The sequence below is a fragment of the Haliotis asinina genome, chromosome 15 (assembly GCF_037392515.1).
Source record: "Haliotis asinina isolate JCU_RB_2024 chromosome 15, JCU_Hal_asi_v2, whole genome shotgun sequence".
Classification (NCBI taxonomy): domain Eukaryota; kingdom Metazoa; phylum Mollusca; class Gastropoda; order Lepetellida; family Haliotidae; genus Haliotis; species Haliotis asinina.
The window spans coordinates 41,776,482-41,802,233 of NC_090294.1; the positions used below are offsets into that span (position 1 = coordinate 41,776,482).

At 40.3% G+C, this 25,752-nt stretch overlaps 1 protein-coding gene across 1 annotated transcript; it reads left to right on the forward strand.

The window, feature by feature from the left end:
* The first annotated feature begins 19,840 nt into the window (after window positions 1–19,840).
* LOC137266347 (toll-like receptor 13) lies at window positions 19,841–21,910 on the forward strand. Its single transcript, XM_067801833.1, has one exon. It carries the CDS (start codon window positions 19,841–19,843, stop codon window positions 21,908–21,910), a length of 2,070 nt encoding a protein of 689 aa, XP_067657934.1.
* Window positions 21,911–25,752: the final 3,842 nt, after the last annotated feature.

A 25,752-nucleotide genomic window follows, 5' to 3' on the forward strand; every position in this document is an offset into this window, starting at 1 on the left:
GACTGATTCTTTAAAGAACATTTCAAATATCACACCCTAGACTAAGTCAATGTCGTGCTTTAGAACAAACATGATGGCTATATTACAAGCGCTTTGCAAACTTATCTCTGTTATCAACTTCTTTATTTTGAAGATAGCAACATTCTAGATACTGACTGTTTAGTGCCTCGTCATTAAAGAGAAGAAATATAATAATCCGAATGCCATTATTCATTTCTCTACTATGAACGCTTTTCATGGCATTGTGTAACTGTGGTACCCTTCCTGTATTCAGTAAATGAAGTCACATTGTTTTGAAAACTGTTGGATTTTTTTCTCTCTTTCACTCCTCTTCACATAGTTAAAGTGAAAAGCAGTGGTTGAAGTATTTGCTCTCCCGCTGAAGCACCAGGTTCGATTCCCCACAAGGCCACAATGTGAGAAGCCCATTTCTGGCATTCCCGTCATGATATTCCCGGAATATTGCTAAAGGAGGCATGAAACCATACTCACTCACCCATGCCCTGTCGAGTGTTTCAGAGATAATCAAGACTGACTGGCTTGAAATCACACCTTTTTGTTCATCGGTAGCACTTGCTTATGTGCGAAGATTAGGCTCACTAACCATGCACCCTGTAGTACATCGTTGAATCCTATAACCAACTACATGTAATAAAAGGCGCAACATTTTTTTATATTTAAATTTATATAACACAACATATGTGATATTTTGAATTTCATGCTCAGGAGACGGAGCGGGCAAGGCGTCTAACTTTGTGTGTTGACGATTAGGTGCCTGACTCTGAGGGTGCGGGTTTGCATCCCGGATGTGACTCAACCGAAAAATTACTAGAATCTGTACTTTATTAAGAAAGTGAAATCCCAAATATGACATATGTTGCATTTGACCACTTTCTAAAATGGCATTGTGCAATCATAAATTTATACATTCCGGGGAAAAAAAAACAAAAACACTTACATAGAAAAATGAGATAAACATTTGTAGTCTGATATATTATTATTATTCCTTTCGTCGCTGATGATAATCAGTGGTAGATATAACATTGTTTTAATGATATGGACATGCTACACTTTCAGGGACAATACGTTTTCAATACCTTAACCCCCGTCAAGGGCAAGACCACGAAAGATCCCTGTTGATAATCTTACCGTACCAACTTTTCCAAATTTTCATATTTCTTTTAATAGGAACAATATCATTAAAACACCCTTGACTGTCTCCTTGACAAGTGTCAATAGGACACGCTTAGATAATGACATCTTCAAATATTGACTGACAAGCCAACTTGGCGGAACCGAAACCTGGTTTATTTCGTGTACTTGATTCATGTCAATTTAGACGTTTGTATTAGATCGCCGACATGACATCTAATTACAGTCATGTGATCAATGTAAGGGATGAGATGTGGTGTCACTGATTTGTTCAGTACTGCCATAGATCCAGGATATCGCCGTTTTGATAGCAGGAATTCTGTTACGGTAACAGAAAAAACATATTACAGGTATCATAATCTTCTTGGTATATCCAAGTCTATTCACGTTTCTTTAAATTAACTGGGGGAAATCATGTTCAGGTTTTCTGTCATGAATATTCAGAGCACAGTTTCCGCGGTGCACTCCGATAATATTGCTACTTCTACAGACGAGCATTCACGGTTTAGATAAACAGCCCATGCTGGCGGGGATCGGTGTAAATGCTGGTGTTACGAGGTTCACTCTTCAGGAAACGTTTAATTCATAGTTGAAATTACATATCATCTTTACATCGTATATGTAAATTCACATGGTAATCTTTGTAAGAGGAAATATTTCAATATTTTCAATTTATCCTTGGCAAATTCATTCTTGGGTGAATCTATTATTATTTAGTGTAATTATTGTAGGATTTCTTCTCACAAAGTAAATGTATTTAATTACACTATATTTTTCTCTTCAACAGTATGTGTCCGACCTAAATTTCTATTTTGCCCAGAGAATTTTATATTCTTTTCAGTATGATACAATTGCCATCCCTTTGGGTAAAGTGAACAAGTTCATGAGTTTCAAGCCGCGCTACCTTTTCAAGTTCTATATGAAGTTTTATGTCAATATGTTACCTGTTCATATATACTCGCAATGAATATTTCTGGAATTTACAGAAATACAGCATTAAAGATGTGAGAAGAAATCCCATCCTAGCTGTTATTACCCAATTCAAACCAAAATGTGACGACCCAAACATTTCCTTATGGGACGCCCTAGTCCTGATTATTACCTGAGTGGAACCCACAAAAATTTAAACTGCCTACCATAATCTTGGCTATACATTTTGCAAACAGCCTCACAATTCAAAGTCATGGACTTGTTTAAATACCGCATTGTCACCACGTGTTGCAAAACGGAGCCAGTTCTGCTATATACACTCACGTATCTTTCAAACAATTGTGATACATACCTGAATTCGCCCGATATAGTCGAGTCATATGACAAATTCTGATTAATACAAGCCGTCTACATTACATCTTGCTAAAAAGACTGCCGAGAATAACGCTTTAGTGCTACCAAACATTACATTTGTATCATAATCCGTTCTGTCGGTTGGCACTTCATATATGACTTGATATGATTTGATGATAATTCCACAAAACTTTATGCACATGTTCTCGAGAGAAAAAAACAATTATTTTCTTAACCTCAACTGATGACTAACGAAAGTCAAATTATTAATTTCATATTAAAAGTAACTATGAAAAATGTGTTACAGGGTTAGTATGTTAAGAAAACTCAGAAATTGAGGTTCATACATAGAAACCTTTAGTTTGATTGTTTGTGTTGTCAGGTGCCCGAGTACACATTGAGCACATAGAACATTTGATAATGCTTTTTGACATTGCTTTTTGACATTGCATTTTGACATTGTTTTTTGACATTGCTTTTTGACATTGCTTTTTGACATTGCATTTTGACATTGCATTTTGACATTGCTTTTTGACATTGCAATTTGACATTGCTTTTTGACATTGCATTTTGACATTGTTTTTTGACATTGCTTTTTGACATTGCATTTGGACATTGCATTTGGACATTGCATTGCATTTTGACATTGCATTTTGACATTGCTTGTATAATGACATTGGTCATCAGTATCCCGATTCTGGGAAAAAAATCAGATTAGTTTGATTCTTCACGTTTTTATGTTGCCCAGGTACTCAGGGGGCACCTTCAACATTAAATTATGTATACTGACATTGTTTGGCAGAATCTGGAATCCGATTTCTTTTTATTCTAAAACAATTTTTCAGATTGGGGAATCAAATCCTGAATGTGAAAAAAATCAGATTGGGAATTCGAATCCCGAATCTGAAAAGGAATACTGAGATTCGAGATTCGAATTCCCAATCCCGAATTCCGAAACCGCTTCTAAATTCACGTTTCTATACTTTTGATGATGCCATTCGCCCCTCCAATGTCTACATCATCAAATATTGAGTTTCAGATTGGGATTTTACTAACCATTACTTACCAGAACCGCTTTTGAAATTATTGCAGCCTATCTTAACAAAGTGACATTGTTTGCAACTTGAGGAAATAAATGAAGTGATCATATGTCAACAACATCAGCACTATTACAAACAATAATGGCTTAGACAGCGTAGATCTTGACATTCTTACCTTTCTCGGAAACATTTGACTTCTATTTGTACAATATCGTGAACATGTTTTGACAAATAATTGATTATCCTCTGTCACGTACGTTTTAGTCTGTAGCAACCTTTTACTTTTTTGTCCACCAATTAGGCATGTGTACAAACAAATGATGGTTATGCATACAGTATGAATAATATTATAGTCCGAGGCAACTAATACGATCCAGTATCTTGCTTGAGAGGCATATTTTAGAAGTTGGAAGTAAATAGAATAAGTGTATATGGATGACAACTTCTTTAATACTGTGTTCTAGTGTTCCAGTATTAAAGAAGTTGTCATTCATATACACTTATTCTATTCTACAATCCAGTAGTTAGGCTTGATAACTCGGTTGATGCATGTCATATATTTCCAGGTATAAAGTGTGATGATCGTGATGACAAATCCTTGCTTGTGAATTAGTTGCATTATTGCCAACGAACAATATACATCTGCATGTTGTCTAATGTGTTTCCTGGACTACGTTATATACTCTTCAAAAAATGTAGAGGAACTGCACTTTCAATGTACGATTGTCGACATTGGGAGGTATATGATATTGAATTAATGTTGATAAAGTAATAATGGATGTTTTGAGAATGTATCACCACATGGATTTCATTCAAAGCAGAGCTGTTCGTTCAGTTATCCCCCTTGTTAGGTGACTGGCGTATAAGATGGAAATTTCAGGTTTACAATTTTCAGTCAGTGGTGTGTGATTTGACCCTGCAAACCCTGCCCATGCACAGATGCAAGAAAATTAACGGAAACAATGGTGACACTGTGCAGTGATTTATCAACCTGCCCGAAAAACGTCAAGATTCATAATGACTCCGCGTGCACGTGTAGGCGGCTCCCACGTTGTGCACGTGCTTCCCATGCTTTGTGTTTGTGTGTGGTGATAACGTGAAATGATGCTGCATAAACAAGATGAATGTCATTGTAACGTTACTCCAAGGGTTTTCTTTTTACCAGATTTCAAAGTTAAGGTTCCCCAACTTTTTTTGTAAGAGTATATCCTGTTAATAGATATTAACACTAGATATTAGCAAATCAGATCACATGAGTTTGTCGTTCTCTTTGTCCCCGAAGCAGCAGAAGGCCGATAATTCCATCTTATGCATCTCATGTGTCATATTTTAAGTATTAGGAAATATTGTAAAACAATCTCTGGTCGAGTTGTCCTCACCTGGCACGCGATCCATCAAGATCCGGGTTCCAGCTGCTCTCCAGTAACCAATGCTTGTCGTAAAAGGCAATTAACGGAATCAGGTGCTCGAACTCGCTGACTTGGTTCATGCATGTCATTGTATCCCCTTTGCATAGATCGATGCTTATGCAGTTGACCACTGGATTGTCTGGTCTGCACTCAGTTATTTTACAGATCGCCACCATATACCTGGAATATTGCTGAGTGTGACGTAAAACTAAGCTGACTCCCTCACTCGCCTGGCATGCACTATAAGTGAGTGAGTGAATGAGTTTAGTTTTACGCCACACTCAGCAATATTCCAGCTATATGGCGGCGGGCTGTAAATAATCGAGTCTGGACCAGACAATCCAGTGATCAATAACATGAACATCGATCTGCGCAATTGGAAACTGATGACATGTGTCAACCAGGTCAGCGACCCTGACCACCCGATCCCGTCAGTCGCCTCTTACCATGCACTAAAGACTGTACCTAGGAGCTGTCAAGTCAAGACTAAATGCAGCTTTTAGGTACAGAGCCTGATTCTGGTGTGATATACCCAGGTGGTGTGCTCAAAGTTAGAACGAATTATCTGGAAATAGATAAAAGGACCTAGGAGTGTATAATAGAAGTTAACTCTTGCCTCTCACATCATATAACATCTCTGGTCACAAGAAAACAACCATTTTTGTAGGTGATGATCATTCCCTCAAACCCTGGATAATCTCTGTTTACCCGTTTTATTACGGGAAGAACCAGCTTAGTTCGGTATCCCTGATCCCAACCAGCCATTGAGTGTCAACATGACCGGTGTCAAATAGCACCATATATCCTAGATGCTGACATCAGGGACACGGGGACGTGAATATGACACAGATAGCTGTATTTGTCTACCAATCAAACATCAAACTGGTTCGGCCCATGACAAGAAATGGGAGACAAATACATCATTCGGAGTTCAATATCACTACATTGACTCATAAGCCGCCCTTTCATCCATTAACCTCTAGACCATTTACTATATAGGTAATTAGAATTCTACTAGCATGTAGGAATAATAAATTGAATATGTGCAAAACCATTCACCATGCACAAGGATTGGCGTGGCCAGCCTATTAGTAGAACCAGGCTTATTCTACCACCCTAATAGGCAACCTAAGGCAAACAGGTTATCAAATTTGGTCGCCAGCAGTGGAGATATGAACGTGTTAAGAGCCGTGACGATGTCACATTGACCAGTAGAAAAATTATTGTAAACTTCTAAAATGTTTCGGATGATAGGGTGGCTTAAGTAACATTCTGAAGTGATCGAAGGCAAGATTGAATCTGTAAAAACGATGCAGTTTCTCAGTCGTTCTGGTGTTTAACAGTGAGTGAGTGAGTTTAGTTTTACGCCGCTTCTTAGCAATATTCCAGCAATATCACGGCGGGGGACACCGGAAAATGGGCTTCACACATTGTACCCATGTGGGGAATCGAACCCGGGTCTTCGCGGCGTAACGAGCGAAGGCTTTAACCACTAGGCTACCCCACCGCCCCCTGGTGTTTAATATAGGTCAAAGATGAGGAAATAACTTTGGCCTCAGCAATGACAATTGAACTGTTGTCTGAGATTCTAGAGGAGATAGTCTTGGATCCAGTGGCTGTAGCACTGGCAACCTGCATATTTCCTTGGATCCATCTTTGAAGATGAATCAATGGGTGCTGTACTCGGAGCGTAGCTGGTTGTATTTCTGTTGGAACACAAAAGGGTTTGTTTCTGACTTTTTGAGTGTGATGAGACTAAGTTCGATCTTTGGCTTCACCATCTGCCAAGATGGCGAAGATAGAAGCCGGTAAGGTTTTAGCTGCAGATAAAGTTTATGTGGGGTTGAACTCTGATGCCAAGTGGTGGAACCAGGCTTGGCACTTTAGATAAATGGTTTTTATATAGAGGGTTAAACACACAATTGTATGCTGGGTTGGACTCACTTGAACGCAGTTTAGCGATATACTGTAGTGCAAGTTTAATGCGGCGCTGTTCAAGGGAGGTCTCCGCATATAGACTGTCTACCTGAGAGGTCCTAAAGGATCCAAGACACAGCCTTAAGTGGTTGATTGTGGATAGAATCTAATTTTTCCTGAGTGTTTTCGCAGGTTCCACCACAACAATGGAGCCGTAATCAGTTTAGAGCAAACCAAGGCTCTGTACAGGTGTAGGAAGGTAGTCTGATCCCCTCCCCATTCTGTATTTGAAACGACTTTTAGTAAGTTCATCCACTTTTCAAGTATTTTATGTGCTGCAAGAAAGTCTGATAACGATCGAATATGATTCACAAGAATTCGGCCTCTCCTACAACCTTGATTAGCGTACCATCCAAGACCGGTCTGGATCCTTGTATGGTTTGTATTTACGGCAAATGTGAATACAGTTTTGGATATGAAACATTTGAAGCCATTTTCACTGGCTCACATTTGCACACATATTTCCTCCATGACCGGCGTTCAGATTCTTTAAAAGTACGTCTGGCCATGGATTTTTTTATCATTTTAACAGCATTTAGGTTATACACAGAAGGATGTTGTCAGAAATATTTCTCCACCTTCTTCCTATTTTTCCTATCCTGTTTGCAATTTCCCCCAAACCATGGCTTGTGTATGTGTGGGTTTGCAGTGGACTTAGGAATGGTTTTGCCTTCAATGGAATTTAGGACTTCTGAAAATAGTTCCATGTGATCTGGAACATTTCTAAAATTGTCAGGTTGAAGGTTTTCAGAACATAGGGTTTGGAATAATGGCCAATTGGCCATAGTTGAGTGGGAAGTAGTTGCTTCCACGAAGGTCATCATGGACCGCCCATTCAAACTCGTTTAGAAGATTAGAATCTGAACGTGATAGCTCAAGGACAAGGGCGTTCCAGTGGCAGGATGGAGATAAGTTTTTTAGCCATAGTTGAAGATGTGTCGAGACAGTGCAAATCTCCCATGATTATGCAGGTCTTCGGGAGTTCATCATACAAGTTTTGAAGATTTGAAAGGCGGACAACTGAGAAAAGGGGGAAGATGGAGTGAACATAGTGTAACCCTATATTTAGAGTGAAGCGGATAGCGACAGCTTGTAGGTTAGTGTTTAGTGGAATGGGCTGTTGGGGACATAGAATTGCCTCCTGTAGCTTTTACACCAGGAGGAGTAAAGGAGTGGTAGGAACTGACTGATGTCAAATTCATCAGTTCATTTTAAGTAGGTTTCTTGGGGTCAAAACGCAGCTGATTTCTTGGATCAATAACTGAAGTTCATTAAATTGTTCTTAAGTCCCCTGCAATTCCACTGAATCATGTTTTGTGGATTCAGGGTCCTTCCACTGATGATCTCAGACTCTCTATCTTGCCTTCAGGCTATTAAAAATATTTCCTGCAAACATCCACTGTTAATAGAAATTATTGAATTGTATAATGATCTTGCTACTGGCCAGTACGGCATCGTCTTCTGCTGGTTACCCAGCCACGTAGGGATTTCTTGGAACGCAATGGCCGATATTGCTGCCAAGACAGCACTCAGCAAATCTGTGACACCACGTCTTATTCATTAGAAGTGGGACACCTGAGTAGGTATAAATACATTACATGAAATAAAACCGTATATTGGTTACTTGGTCGCTAGTGTGGTGATCTACCTTCGGTTGTTGGCGATCTATAGCCTGTTTTTATATTGTATTGTCCACATAGTGATATAAGTTTTAACTTTCCTCGCTAGGTTTAATTCAAATTGTGATATTCTAGTTGTTTTACTGTCCTTCGTCGACAGGTTTTTATAGTAGACATATATTTCATTTCAGTAATACATGTTCTCGTCACGATATTGCTGAAGTATTGCCGATGTGACGATAAATCGTAACTCACTCACTCCACTGGTGATCTGTCGCGTGACCGTGTGGAAGCGTTTGAAGTGTTCCTTTTTGTGTCAGGTGGAGATGGAGTGACCTCCATGTTTAGAGGTCCAAAGGAATTTTGGATAGTTGCAGTAGTGACGGAAAAAGAGTAAAGTTAAACAGTGTTACAGTTAAACTTGCACCCTTCTTCTTAGCTTCATGTAATTTGAATAAATTACAAATATTTACTGCTTCATGGCTTATGTATTAAAATCGTCGAGGAATGAAATAGGTTCTGAAAACGTGTACATGTTAGACACGAAATTGCCTCTGCTGTGAAAATGGAGCTGTCATCTGGCCATCTTGAAAGCAATGAATCCAGTGATAGAGGCTCTAGCAAATCGTGCCATCATCCTTGGTTTCATCTGTGAAGATAGATGTGTAAATATCATACGTGGTTCACGTGAACAAAGGCACAAAAGTCCCAAAACATTCCCAAATACATTAAAACCTTTAACTGTTTGTACTCATATCATGTGTGTATTTTTGATGTATGGCTAGATGTGTCTAAATATCTAACAGATGAAGGGACGGTGTAGATCCAGCTAGGGCCCATAGGAAGCAAATGATCTGTAAGTCCCCATGGTCCTAGTATGGTGATCTACCTTCAGTTGATTTATAGCCCAACTGTCTTGTCCGAATTTGAAATCCAGGTTTTGAGATAGATCCTAGTTTTACTTCTAAAGTACTGTGATATTCTAGTTGGTTTTACTAACCTGCGTTGACAGGTTTTCACAATTTTCATGCACTTGTGGTGAATTTATGACTTGTAGTGACGACATGGCTGAACATGGCTGATGTGACTTGAAATTGTAACTCATTCTACGATTCATCTCTAAAGATGGATGTGTAAATATCATACGTGGTTCTTTAATCATTATACTCTTTGTTGGTAAATATCCAGGCTTGCTTCACATTCATTTAGATATACTTTAAATGCAGAGTTACTGTAGGGAATAAGTATTTATTTTGTTATTGGAGAGATCTTGAATAAAGAGTAATGAAACACAGTTGCAAAATTAGATTCTAGGGTTTGATGATAATGTAAAATATACTTCACAGATAATTTAAATGCAAAGTACTTTGTGGGACGGCTCACTGGGATGTTCTGAATGCCCCAAGGCAAGGTGATGATGAAGAGAATATGATACATGTAATCGTAAACTGCCTCCACCATAACTGATAAAGACATGATCAAGTATAGAACGAATCAGCGCTCTGTTTTGTTAGGGGAGGCTTGCAAATATCTTCGTACCATGAATTTAATACAACTGTTAATGTTAATTTAAAATGTTTTAGATGTAAAAGAAAGGTTAAATGCTGGGTTTACAAAAAACATGCCTACGGATGTAACTGTTTTACCAATTGGGTTGGCAGCTGAAATATACTCCGGGTCTTTGTGCAGGTGGGTTTTTTTAAATATTTTCTGCATCAATAAATACAAATATTTCTGGTTTTGGAGCATAAAACTCCATTAACTACATACATGTACTCTATCTAAACATAACTGCAATTGCTTTTACCATATTTGCATATGTTTACGTCAACAAACATTAGAATCATCCACAAAAAAATATCGTGAATTACATCGTTTGAAAACTTTTGATGAAGTGTTAATATCTGTGCTAAACACGGTGACGAACAGTATACTGCTTTGTGGGGCACAAGCACAGAATGCCAAGGTGACGCTTCCCGCCCCATGCGTTGCAAAACGAAGCCTGTTCACATATTCTTTCCAACAGCTGTATATATTTGAGTCATATGACAAATCTGTTTCTCATTAAAACGAACTGTGTACATTAGATCTAGCGAAACAAATTATGTTTGAAAATATCACCTGTGCTTGGACACCAGTTTGTAATGGGGAAAACATTTTCTGTTTTCATTTTCTGTATATATTTATCATATAACAAATCACTTTCTGATTAAAACAAACTGTGTAGATTAGATCTACCCAAACAAAGTATGTTTGAAAACAGCAGCTGTGGACAACATTTCGCAATGGCAAAAACGTTTTCTGTTTTCATAACTCAGTTGTTAGAATATGCATCGAAGAGTATGGTAGAGTGGTAGTTTAGGATATTTATGGTTGGATATTTCAATATTGGCTATCAGTGTGTTCCCGGCTATGCTGGTATGCATAGTCACAACACGCCCGGCAGGTTTGTGTGGTCTGCTTTGTATGTGTAGCCCATGGACTGCCTGTCTCTAGACCTATAAAATGAGTAGCTTCATAGCACTCCTTGTCTTCAGTCCACTGGTCCGCCAGGGGCGAGGACATTTATTTTACTTGTTCGAGTCCTGGTAATTCAGACCAAGTAGATATGTTTTTGCTTTGTTTTGTTTTAGATTACCACAGGAAATTAATCTATTTATTTGTTTTGGGCATAGGCTTTGAAATCTGAGCCATGTCTTGGTAGGATTTGGGGTCAGCTTAGGTGGTTAGGTATAGGTTAGGTGGTTAGGTATAGGTCAGCTTACGTTGTTAGGTATAGGTTAGGTGGTTAGGTATAGGTCAGCTTAGGTTGTAAGGTATAGGTTAGGTGGTTAGGTATAGGTCAGCTTAGGTTGTTAGGTATAGGTTAGGTGGTTAGGTATAGGTCAGTTTGGGTTGTTAGGTATAGGTTAGGTGGTTACGTATAGGTCAGCTTTGGTTGTTAGGTATAGGTTAGGTTAGGTATAGGTCAGTTTGGGTTGTTAGGTATAGGTTAGGTGGTTAGGTATAGGTCAGTTTGGGTTGTTAGGTATAGTTTAGGTGGTTAGGTATAGGTCAGCTTGGGTTGTTAGGTATAGGTTAGGTGGTTAGGTATAGGTCAGTTTGGGTTGTTAGGTATAGGTTAGGTGGTTAGGTATAGGTCAGTTTGGGTTGTTAGGTATAGTTTAGGTGGTTAGGTATAGGTCAGCTTGGGTTGTTAGGTATAGGTTAGGTGGATAGGTATAGGTCAGTTTGGGTTGTTAGGTATAGGTTAGGTGGTTAGGTATAGGTCAGCTTGGGTTGTTAAGTATAGGTTAGGTGGTTAGGCATAGGTCAGTTTGGGTTGTTTGGTATAGTTTAGGTGGTTAGGTATAGGTCAGTTTAGGTTGTTAGGTATAGTTTTGGTGGTTAGGTATAGGTCAGCTTTGGTTGTTAGGTATAGGTTAGGTGGTTAGGTATAGGTCAGTTTGGGTTGTTAGGTATAGGTTAGGTGGTTAGGTATAGGTCAGCTTAGGTTGTTAGGTACAGGTTAGGTGCTTAGGTATAGGTCGGTTTGGGTTGTTAGGTATAGTTAAGGTGGATAGGTATAGGTCCGACTGGGTTGTTAGGTATAGGTTAGGTGGTTAGGTATAGGTCAGTTTGGGTTTTTAGGTATAGTTTAGGTGGTTAGGTATAGGTCAACTCAGGTTGTTAGGTATAGGTTAGGTGGTTAGGTGTAGGTCAGTTTGGGTTGTTAGGTATAGGTTAGGTGGTTAGGTATAGGTCAGCTTGGGTTGTTAGGTATAGGTTAGGTGGATAGGTATAGGTCAGTTTGGGTTGTTAGGTATAGGTTAGGTGGTTAGGTATAGGTCAGCTTGGGTTGTTAAGTATAGGTTAGGTGGTTAGGCATAGGTCAGTTTGGGTTGTTTGGTATAGTTTAGGTGGTTAGGTATAGGTCAGTTTAGGTTGTTAGGTATAGTTTTGGTGGTTAGGTATAGGTCAGCTTTGGTTGTTAGGTATAGGTTAGGTGGTTAGGTATAGGTCAGTTTGGGTTGTTAGGTATAGGTTAGGTGGTTAGGTATAGGTCAGCTTAGGTTGTTAGGTACAGGTTAGGTGCTTAGGTATAGGTCGGTTTGGGTTGTTAGGTATAGTTAAGGTGGATAGGTATAGGTCCGACTGGGTTGTTAGGTATAGGTTAGGTGGTTAGGTATAGGTCAGCTTACGTTGTTAGGTATAGGTAAGGTGGTTAGGTATAGGTCAGTTTGGGTTTTTAGGTATAGTTTAGGTGGTTAGGTATAGGTCAACTCAGGTTGTTAGGTATAGGTTAGGTGGTTAGGTGTAGGTCAGTTTGGGTTGTTAGGTATAGGTTAGGTGGTTAGGTATAGGTCAGCTTTGGTTGTTAGGTATAGGTTAGGTGGTTAGGTATAGGTCAGTTTGGGTTGTTAGGTATAGTTTAGGTGGTTAGGTATAGGTCAGTTTGAGTTGTTAGGTATAGGTTAGGTGGTTAGGTATAGGTCAGTTTGGGTTTTTAGGTACAGTTTAGGTGGTTAGGTAAAGGTCAGCTTAGGTTGTTAGGTATAGGTTAGGTGGTTAGGTATAGGTCAGCTTACGTTGTTAGGTATAGGTTAGGTGGTTAGGTATAGGTCAGCTTGGGTTCTTGGGTATAGTTTAGGTGGTTAGATATAGGTCAGTTTGGGTTGTTAGGTATAGGTTAGGTGGTTAGGTATAGGTCAGCTTAGGTTGTTTGGTATAGGTTAGGTGGTTAGGTATAGGTCAGTTTGGGTTGTTAGGTATAGGTTAGGTATAGGTCAGTTTGGGTTGTTAAGTATAGTTTATGTGGTTAGGTATAGGTCAGTTTTGGGTTGTTAGGTATAGTTTAGATGGTTAGGTATAGGTCAGTTTGGGTTGTTAGGTATAGTTTTGGTGGTTAGGTATAGGTCAGTTTGGGTTGTTAGGTGTAGTTTAGGTGGTTAGGTATAGGTCAGTTTGGGTTGTTAGGTATAGGTTAGGTGGTTAGGTATAGGTCAGCTTACGTTGTTAGGTATAGGTTAGGTGGTTAGGTATAGGTCAGCTTGGGTTGTTAGGTATAGTTTAGGTGGTTAGGTATAGGTCAGTTTGGGTTGTTAGGTATAGGTTAGGTGGTTAGGTATAGGTCAGTTTGGGTTGTTAGGTATAGGTTAGGTGGTTAGATATAGGTCAGTTTGGGTTGTTAGGTATAGGTTAGGTGGTTAGGTAAGGTATAGATTGGGTTGGTGGGTAAGGATAGGTTCAGGAACTTTGCTATGAATAAATTTAATGAGTTTCCCTTGTCTATTTGTTATGTTTTACCAGCAATAAGGTCTAATTCATAGAGCCTACTTGAAGTCGGCTAAATTATCATCACCGCATTAAAAAAATGCACAGCGCAAGGTCCAAAACCAGAGAATCGCCAACTTCAGCTGTCACTGGGCAGAAAAACCTATTACAGTAGCAAGACTTAACAATTACCTACTCAAAGTAGATACTTTACTAACATTTGCTAAATTCAACAGAAATAGTGTCAAGGTGTCCATCTTACCTCCGTACGTTTGTTTCTTTAGCTCCGCACTCCGCAATATTCCAGCTTTATGGCATCTGTTTGTACCATACAATCCAGTGATCAGCAGCATGAGCATTGATCTACACAACTGAGATAGAGTGGATAGGCTCGCTGACTTAACCAGTTGACATACCATCGTATCCCAACTGCATAGATCGATATTCACGCTGTTGGTCACTGGATTCTCTTGTCTAAATGCGATTATTTTTAACCAGACGTCGTTAATGAAGAGTCAAATGAGATACACACACACACACACACACATACACACACACACACACACACACACACACACACACACACACACACACACACACATCGTGTCATACAGATAAAAAGTTCAAACAGCACTCTCAAACATCAGTTTGCATAGACCAAACCCCCAAATTAAAAATGACAAACATGCAGCACTCGGTCATTCCATATCTTGTGTACCCTGCTCGCGCGTCCAAGACACAGGTGACCTTGTTCTCATGCACCTCATCATGAAGAAAGCTAGCGGAATTGCATTCCATTCCTCTCCTAGAGTTATGATTACTCCTGGGAGGTCACTGGTGCTGGGTGACGTGAGCACACACGTCGACCAAGTTCATCCAAGGAATGTTCCATTGGGTTGAGGTCTGATGAGCATGCCGAGGAATTCCGTGACAGTACTGGCACTATGAGGCCTTGCATTGTCGTCTTGCAACAAAGAGGAGCTACTATTAAAAACCATGCATAGCTTGCAGGAATGGTAGTGTTACAATTAGGAGACAAAATCTCGTCCTGATAACGTTGTCTGGTAACATTACCGTCGACCACGTGCAGTCGAGTACGTCCAGCAGGAGTTATCTTTGCTCAAATCACGACCGACAACCCCTGCCAAATTGGTTTTGCATCTGTGATTCGCTCTCCATTGTGATGATAAATCCCCTGCCGACCATCATGGAACGATAAATTGCATCTGCTTTCATCTGTGGAGAACAAATGAGACCACAGACGTTGATTCCAGCGGCCATCATGTCTACTCCATCTCCTGCTCTTGACGTTGTGTTAGTGGTGAACGAACTGCAAGTCACCTACAGCAGAGCCTGTACGGGTATAGGAATCCGTTACTTAACGCAGTGTTAATCATTTGTTTATGATTCAAACACGTGCCTGAACACTGAACGGCAGTGAAAAAGCATCAGTGCCAGTGTATTGTCCTCCACTTTCCATGGAATAAAGCTACTTTTAATGAGCGAATCATGATATTAAGTGGCAGGTGGACCTCCATGTTGACAATTTGAATACATAGTGTACCATCTTTAACAAAATATATCGTACGTTGAGGGGCATACTGATGGCGTTTTAACGACCTGATGTGTTTTTCCATACTGTTAAGGAAGTCAATAAGACATTCATTTGTACACATTTCAAACAATAACGTAGATTTTACAACTTTTAAAAAATAGCGGTCCGACGAACGGGATCGGGTGGTCAGGCTCGCTGGCTTGGTCGACACATGTCATCGTTTCCCAAGATGGATAGGTGCTCATGCTATTGACCACTGGGCATGACTAGAGTATTTAAATAGCTGCAATATTTACAACGAAACCAAACTAATCTAAATAGAATCGTTAGAATGACCGTGACACTGTGATAGCTGCCATGATATCAACAAACAAATACGATGTGCAAACAACAAATATGATATGCCTTGATAAAGATAAATATGCTTCCGTCACAATTAACACGAAACCATCATCTGTTTCCTCGTGGCCTTCTGTTAGGTTCCTGTATAGTTGTATTTAATCACGAGCAGTTTCTTATTATGTCATTCTGGTGACTAATAGGTGGGGAAGGGGGGCGGAGGGGTGTGGGGTGGGGTGGGATGGAGAGTAGTTTCCTTCCATATGTTATCTTGAGATTCCCATCCTGGTATCACAGGTCCAGTGTTTGGCCAGAACGTTAAAACGCCCGGTCTAACAGATAAACGCCGAGCGCCAAAGCAAAGGGGCATCAGGAAAGCAACAGGTAAGCCCACTGTCATCAATGAATTTTAGTTCTGAAAATCAAGTAAGGTTTTGCGACCGGGAAGGCATTGGTCGTTGAAAACCAATTCCCAGATCGTCACGGGTTCAGGAGGGGTGAGGTGAAATGGTGTTTAACGTCGCACTTAAGATTACTTCGCTCGTATGACGATGTGCGTGCGTGCGTGCGTGCGCGCGCGTGTGTGTGTGTGTGTGTAGCTGTATGTACTAGTCCAGACTTAGACCGGTTGTATAGTGCAAGCTAACTGAGATGCTATACTACAGTTGAACTTGAATACCCCACTTAGGCACTTTACCCCACACCGACCAGTCCATGTTATACTCATTAATGCCGAGCGCCAGGCAGAGATCAACAGGTACCATATTTTAATGCCTTTTCGGGTAACAGGCCATGGATGGAATCCGCGCCCTCTCATTCTCCGGGCTGATGATCTAACCACTACACCACGTAGGCGGTCTCTGGTCATGAAGAAAGTAAACCTGTTTTTCAGCTATACCCTGGCGGTCTGAGAATCATAGCACAGTGGAGCGGTAGGGTAGCCTCGAGGTCAAAGCGTTGGTTCGTCACGCCGAAAGTCCTGGTTCGAATGCCCATATGGGTATAATGCGTGAAACTCATTTCTGGTGTTCCCAGCCGTGATTTTGCTGGAGCGACGTACAGAAAGCTCAGTCTGTAAGTCATAGTACATGGGATTCCGTCTTAACCCACATCCTTCTAACCCGGCATACCCTCAAAGGTGGTTGAAGTATTGTAGAATTATTGTCCTCCTGAGAGGGTACGTAAGTCAAAAAACCCTCAGGTCTCTGTGAACTTTCCAGGCTTTTTAAACGTAGAATTCTTGTTGTTTTAATCTTGGCTAATTTTTCCTACAGTCGCCAACAGCTGAAGGTATGGTGTAAATCCAACTGGGGTCCATGTAGGTAGTAAAGGTACTGTAAGTCTCCATGGTCCCTAGTATGGTGATCTACCTTCTGTTGTTGGCGATCTATGGCCTGTTTTTATATTGTATTGTCTAAATAGTGATATGAGTTTTAAGTTTCCATGCTAGATTTAATTCAAATTGTGATATTCTAGTTGTTTTACTGTCCTTCGTTGACAGGTTTTATAATGTTCATATGGTCTTTTCATTGTTGAATGTTCTCGTCGATGTGACGTTAAATACTCACTCACTCAAACACTCAAACACTCAAACACTCACTCAAACACTCACTCAAACACTCTAACCCGACAATCCCTGTAAACCGACGTATTGATTTGGTGCTGAAATCCGAACTCAAATCCGGTCCCAAAACATATTTTCCTGCAAATTGACATCGCGTCACAATAGAATGCACCAGCCAACACAGAGAGTGTTTTCCGCAATCAACACGTTTGGGCGAGAGCTGGACTGGCAAGGTATTGTCATCTTGCATAAGTATTGTCACTCAGTATCACCAACACATGTTAATGTTTATAATGTGACAGGATGCTTGTCGTCTGCCCGGGAGATGGGAGAGCAGATTTGTTGTTGTTTTGTTTGTTTGTTTTTGTTTGCGGCCCGGTTGTTACATATCTTCTTATTGTTACTATCATATTATAGTATACATGTAATAAGTCACGATCAGATACTAGGCTACAAGTGCACTACAAGTCACAGTGGCTTCCCCGCTTCCTTGAGAGCAAGGACTTTGTTAACTCTAGACGTCAAACAGGAATTGTTACAGGACTTGGAAACATATTGCCTTCTCTAGCTGGTCTGAAACCAAAATTGAACTACAGTTACAAATTACATAAATATAGTGCCTACTCTCACTGCAAATACGACACGTACGTTACATTTTGGATATTCGCGGGTATGAACGTGTATGAAAAGCTGTATCCGGATCATACAGAAACAAAGCGATGTAAGTAAATGGCACAGGGCTAGTTTGGGATTGAGCTTCTAACAACTGCATTAAAACCGGCATCCGTTTTGTACCGAGTCCACTTTATCTGGACCTGACCTTGCTGAACATCCTGAACACAGTCTAAGTAAAATCAGTCTCAGTGTATTTCTTTACACTCCACAACTGAGTCTAACAAACCCTGGTAGAAGGTCGCGTCTTGTCACCTTTCAGCGACCAATGACCGTCCAATCAAACGCGAGACAGTTAAACAGATTTAACCAATCAGACAACGGCTACTATTTAGGGATCGGAGGGACTTTCAAAATATTCAGGTCACTGACACAGATCTCTCCACAACAAAAATCCGCATATAACACAGTTATTTGACCTGCAGTATATACGCTTTGGGGTTTCTGTTGACATGGTTACCATTAGGTAATATTTCTGCATGATAACATCCTTGAGTATTGCCAAAAACGCTACTTTCAGCGACTGTTTACTCACCGTTGTGATGGTTGTATGTTCGCCGTGTGCATCACCCGGAAACAAGCGTACGCTAAATAGCATTCGGAATCGTTCGGGTACGAACCTTTTCGAGATAAAAAATTGTGCGAATGTCCACTTTCGCGATTTGGTAAGCTGTGTTCTGATTGGTCAATCTCAAAGGTTACCTGACGCGACCTCCCATAAGGTTTTGTTAGATTCAGTAGTGGAGTGTAACGAAAAGTACTGAGGATAAGTTTACTTAGACTGATCCTGAACATCAATCTAAACAACCCAGTCTCGCACAAAATGCGGACGTTTCTCAATTATCCCTGACAATATTGATCAAAACGTTCCGAATATAATCATTACCACTGATAGCTATTCATAGTATTTAAGTCAAAGTCATCAACTTACTTCCCTCTCTCCAAAAGTGAAGAAAATCAATGAACCAATGTTTTCCTTAAGGTGAGTGAGTGAGTGAGCTTAGTCTTACGCCACACTCAGCAATATCCCAGCTATTTGGCGGCGGGCTGTAAATAATCGAGTCTGAACCAGGCAATCCAGTGATCAACAACATGGGCATCGATCTGTGCAAATGGGAACCGATGACGTGTCAGCCAAGTCAGCGAGTTTGACCCCTCAAACCCATTAGTCGCATCTTACGACAAGGTTAGTCGTCTTTTATGGCAAGCATGGGTTGCTGAAGGCCCATTCTACCCCGGACCTTCACGGGTCTTTCCTTAAGGAAGACAAGAGAATGTGAATACGGAGATACCATATGCCATGAATTGACATTATATGTGATATGCGTAGTTACAACTTCTCAAAGTATCGTTCGTGTCACCAAACGTGTATGCTCCGGGTTTTTAGTGCCTCAGTATGGTTTTACTCGGTTTCCAATGGAATATAACGCCGGGGGCACCAGAAATGGGCTTCACACATTGTTCCCATGTGGAGAATCCATCCCAGGTCTTGACGAGCTGACGCTCTAATCAGTAAGCTTGCCCACCCAACCCCTGTTTGGAAAGTCGATCGGTGACGTTGTACGTGGTGTATCAGCGTGTCCTGGTGTTGTGTGAGCACTGTAAGTCATTTATATGATACAGTGTTGACTGTGACAGTCCTCTCATATTGAAGCAGAGCATATCATTTTTCTATTTTATAGGGTTGTAGTTTGATCATTTGTTGTTTAACTCCACACCAAGCAGTATTCCTGCTGCATGACGACGGTGATCGAATCTAGATAAGACAAACCAATGACTGAAATCATGAGCATCGATAAAAGTAGCTGAGATCCGATGGCATGCACCAACCAGGTCCGTTACTTTTAACATCCGGTCCCTTTTGTCACGTCTGGCATGGGTTGCTGAAGGCAATTTTCCATTTTTTTGTTACATGCGTTCATCTACACACGTACGTCAAATCGTTCCTTTTTCTTTGCAGTGGCAACGTTCTAAGCATGGAGAGGCTCTGTGTTATTTCATTCATTATCCTTACACTGGCTTCTACAGTACATGGTGACATAAGGAAAAGATGCTTCTCGTACTGCAAATGCCGCCCTCCTCTAATGCAGTGCCGTGGCCAAAAGGTCGGTATTCCAAAAGCTTTTCCAAACGTTACAAGGGTCGAACTTGCTCGTATAGACCTCGGATACCTTACCAGGATCATGATGGCTAACTTAACATACTGCCACCTTAAATCCCTTATAATGGACAGAAATAACATCACTGGATTAGCACCAGATGCATTCGAGGACCTAATCTTTCTGCAGTTGCTGAAATGGCAACAACCAGGGTTCCTTCTGAAAGACATTATACCAGCACTGCAAAACATGCACAGTGACCTTCACAGCCTCACTCTTTATGCGGACAGTGGAACCAAAAAGACTCTTGACGCTGCAGTATTCCAACACCTTACCTCACTTTGCCAGTTGACTCTTTTTGTTACGGGAATGGAAGTTTTCAACGCTACATTTTTATCGCATGTCCAAAACCTGTCACGACTAGAACTATCTCAACAGTCTCTTCGTTCATTTATCGTGGAAAGGCCTTTGCCAAAATTAGAGTCCTTGTTTCTGGAAGGAAATGATCTTGTTGGAGTGCCTTCCCTATGTGCAGAAGGTGGATCGGCTTTGACTCCTAGGTTAAGAAAACTGGATGTGCAGAACAATAACATCAGAAGATTGGACCTGTCCCGTCTCGCATGTCTGCCGAACCTACTGAAGCTGTTACTTTCAAAGAATAGAATTGAACATTTGCCAAAAAATGCCTTTTTCAACCTGCCCAAATTACAAAGTTTACACATGTCCGACCTCTGGGCTTTGAAATCAGTACACGATTTGGCATTCAATTCCACTAGTTTGTATAAACTGTACTATTCCAACAACCCATCATTTACACGTGCTCGCACTATTCAGGGAAACTTTTTCAAATTCACTCCCAATCTCGGCATTCTCAACCTCGACAGGACGAATTTGCGTATCTTTGGGGACAAGCTGAGGTTATTTCTTCAAAACCTGAAAAATATTGAGACCCTCTCTATGCGATTTACAGGACTCGCCGAAATACCCTCCGGCGTGCTTAGTCAATTAAAGAGATTACGCGAGTTAAACTTACTGGGTAATAACTTTCCGAACCTAACCAGTGGCGCGTTTGCAAATGTTACAAGTATACGAAAGCTAAATCTGGCTTCATGTAACATAAAAATAATTAAGGTGGGTACTTTTCCTCGAAACTTTCGTCTTAATATAAAAGAGATCAATTTGGCAAACAACCATTTCACTTGCACTTGTGAGCTGCGGTGGTTTAGGACCTGGATGAAGGAGGTCATTGCCAATGAAAGCATAAAGTTTACAGGTTATCCGTATGGCTATGTGTGCACGCTGCCGAACGGAACACGTATACGGCTTGATGATTATAATCCTACTGAACAATCGTGCGCCTCGACATATGTGTACACTGTTGTTCTGACCATTGTGCTGTCTGCGTGTTTAATAGTCACAGTCGCAGCCCTAGTGGTTTACCGGTACCGCTGGTACGTTCTTTACTGGTTTTCTCTCCTTCGACATAAACAGCAACGCCAACAACTATGTCCTCTAGAAGTCATGAAATATGACGCTTTCGTTTCGTACAGCAATTCCGATGCAGACTGGGTCTACGACGAACTTCTGAACTTCCTGGAAGGCGAGGTTGGACTACGACTGTGTGAACACAGCAGAGACTTTGAAGCTGGTAGGTTTATCATAGACAACGTGTTTGATGCCATGGAGACTAGCAAAAAGACAATCCTGGTCATCTCTAACGAGTATATGAAGAGTGCCTGGTGTCAGTTTGAGCTTCAGGTAGCCCTCACTAACCATCTGAAGCAGAATGTCGAAATTGTTGTGATCCTTCTCGAGCATATCCGGGCATGTCAGGTGACATCAACACTACGTGCTTTGATGATGTCAACAACATTCATCGAATGGGCAGATGACGAGGAGGCCAAGGCTCTGTTTCGACAGAGGATCAAACAGTCCATTGCCCAATAAATATGTATACCAATACCTATATACAGTCGAACCCCGTTGTGTCGAACTCGTCGGGACCAAGGGAAAAGTTCGACTTATCCGAGTGTTCGACACATCCGTCAGCATTGAAAGGACCAAGAACCAACACAACCACGGTGCTTAACACATCGTTATTTCGCAGTAGGATACACATACGAACATTAGTATTAGTATTCCCATTGAGTGTACGATATATAGTGTTTAAATTCGAGGACAAAACCGATCAAACCGAAGACAAAACAAACTTGACACTGATACAGCAGAACAGATTTTGTTGATGTCAGTAAGATACAAGCATACTTCACTAGAAGCCCCTAAGACAACCTGCCGTCTACCATAGCATTTACCATGAAATATCAGATTCTTTAATAGCGCATAAATTCACTCCTATTCTCAAGACAATTCCGTATTCGACGAGGAACACTCCTAATCAAAAATCAAATGTCAGATTTGTTGACTCCATCCCATTCTTGCACCCGTCTATGAAGAGTGGTCAGTGGTTGTTGACGTGCGTACCACAGTCCAAGAACATTCAAAATTCGATTAGTGACAAACCCGAACTGAGTGTTGGCCATGATAAGATGGTTATGTTCTGTTGTTGGAGGCACTCAGCGACAAAACATGTGGTCTTGCGTTGTCATCCAGCAAGACAAATCAACGCCCATGTCGATGTCGCCATGGAGGTACTGCCTGGTAACGTCAGTAAATAACAGGTGGCACAGTCACTTTGATCCCACACCATTACTGAGGCACCAATAAAATGACCAATCTGTCAAATCCATTAAAACGTTCACTCCTCTGCGACACTCTGCTGTGCTTGTCAACAAAGTGCAAAGTTAACCTTGCTTCATCCGAAAAATATTGGTGCAACGGTTCTTGACACCAACGACTACTGTAGTTATGTGACAGTCCTTTATTTATGGGATAATACGTGAACACCAGGCATACACTTTTCATCTGTGTAGCCCTGACACCTCCAGTTCTGTGAAGCTTAAAATTAAGTTTGTGATCTCCATATTGTGATTGTAATCTACTTGTTACTGACTGAAACGCTAACAGCATGTGCCACAATGCTGAGTCTTGGTCAAATATGCGAGTTGCACGTAGCCCTTCCTCAAGTTGTCAAAATTTGTCTAATTTCGTTCAAAATAATATCTGAAGAACTTTCATCTGGCTTTAACTCTTAAATGTACAGCAACACAGACTTAATTCCCTGTATTTCCTGAGGTTGCCTTTACCGCACTTGCATCCTTCCTTGTTTATTATTGCCTTTGTCGTAGTAACATTTTGTATGATCCTGTTTCTCAAAAGGATCTACACTTAAATAGTCTATCTATTCACTGTGTGAGCCAAGTGCATTATTTTATTATGAGTTCAATAAATTCCACATTCTATTCAGATTTGTTTATTGTTTTGCGTACAAGAATAGGTAAATCAGAGACTTTATATTGATTGACCACCTTGTTGACCTGACACACTCTTTAAACACCAGGTTCACCCATTGCCCTTCATTTTCACTGGTATCTAATATTTACCTTTACCAAATAATGAACACCTCTGGGCATAATGAAATCCTCTGGGTATATTTTGCCTCCACATTGGAACATGATAGTGAAACAAGTTATGAGAACACAGAAAGCAAACATAACATATCATTTACTGATCACATAACATGTTTGATAAAGCTTCATAAAACACATTTTGAAGTAGATACAAAACTTTGAGACTCCTGATAATCTTTGGTATGAACTTTTACCAAGCAGGGACTATATTCTGGATTATTGTTGACCAATAGTTGGTACATAAACAAAACATTTTGATGTATGCTTCAGTGAGCAATATTCCAGCTACATATACATCAGCGTGGTTGCAAAGGTCTGTGTCTTGACCAGACACACCAGTGGTCAATATTGTGAGCAGTATGCAACACCTCGGGTACCATAAAAATCAGTAGCACAAATTCATTTTTGTGACACCAGGGTCAAGTATTTTCTGATTTGTAGGCTGATTGGTTGATAAATTGTTTGATGCCATACTCAGCAGTATTCCAAATATATGGCATCATCCATCTAAGTAATTTAGTCTGGACCAGACATCTCAGTGATCAACAGCATGAGCATCAATTTATGCAAATTGGATCTGATGACATGTGTCAACCAAGTCAGTGAGCTTGACCACCCAATCCTGTAAGTCTCCTCTAACAAGCATGGGTAATTGAAGACCATTTCTTCAGGTGTCCTGATCTGTAGGGGCTTAGCTCAACACTAAAGAAATATCATACTGTATATCCATCTAAAGTGACCTTGCCCTCTGAAGACACTAGCTCCTGTACAAAACACATGAATACTGAAACCTAAAGGTATGTGCAATCACCTCTATTGATTATAAACTGAAAATGAATTATGATAATCAGGTCAGTATGGTCAAATAGAATGTTCAATTTGTTGACACGCATAAATGTCAGTGTCTGACTGGGTGAACACTCTTCTGTTATTTTCAATGTACCCCATGTACAAGCAAGGTGCATTGCGACAGTTACTTTTTTATACCAATAACATTAAATGATGCATGACACACAGAAATAACCAATGTTTTGCAAATGGAAGGGAGATAACTCAAAACCTGTTTTTCTTGTGTTGTCCGCAAAATCTAGCAATGGCTATGAATTTATGTGACTCTCTTTCCATTAAATAAATTTACTTAAATTTAAATGTAGTCCCTGTGAATATTAAGAAGGAGTGACTTTACTACAACAATACCTCCGTGGAAAAAACAGCAAGATGCAAGATTCAAATCGCTTGATTCACTTAGATTGGCTGAAGTGTTACGATCCAATACTCATGCTTCAAACAGTTCAAAATTAACACTGAGGTGTTCGGTAAGATAACTACGTTGTTCACTGGTCCCTCAGGGACCATGGGTTTAGGTACCCTCGATGTTTGTGTATGTTCCTTATACTGAACAACTTATATTATCTTACCTGACACATAAATGCCAATCTCAGATTGATTGAGCCAGTGTAGCCCACTTACAAGCAAGTAACACCTTAAATGCCTAATTGTGGGAATTTGTTGGGCAGTTGCCTAACTCTGGTACTCCTTAGTATGATCCAAAACCTGTGCTTCAAAAAGTTCAAAATCAACATTGTGGTGTTCAGTAGGATAAATACTTGGTGTTCACTGGTCCCTCAGGGCAGTGGGTTGATGTACCCTCTATGTTTGTTAAGTCCCCAGTGAACAACATAAATTCATAATACACTAGTCCAAACAGAAGGTAGGGTGGTCACTCTTCTTTCCATCAGTGTTCTGCCCCAAAACAAAGCCACACTAGTAATATATACTGAGAAAAAGAAGTAAAGGAACACAGGAAAATTCAAGCATTCCTTCAATATTTTCCACTTTTCACTCCAGCTTTGAATAGTAATATTGAAGAAATCAGAGAATAAAGGTACACTGCCATGAAGTGGTGTTCCCTCAGTATATACACACTTCTATTTGGTTCCCTCAGTTTGTTTCTATAATGAAACTACCACAAGAAATTTGCCAGTTATGTTTTCGAATATATCACCATATGACAAGTGAATTTATTACCAGTTACTTTTGCCTAAAGTTTAAAGAATAAAGAGTTCAGCTCAAACAAAAAAAATAGCATTTTACCAAGATACGTATCACTTTGATGAATACATTGCTGGCAAACAATTCATAACACGAGACATATTTAGTATGCATGAATCCAGTCACAATAAAACTGCTTTGAGTTGGTCTTTCCTATGAATAATAAGTATTATCTATTTTTCATAAATCACACAATGCTATATCATATCC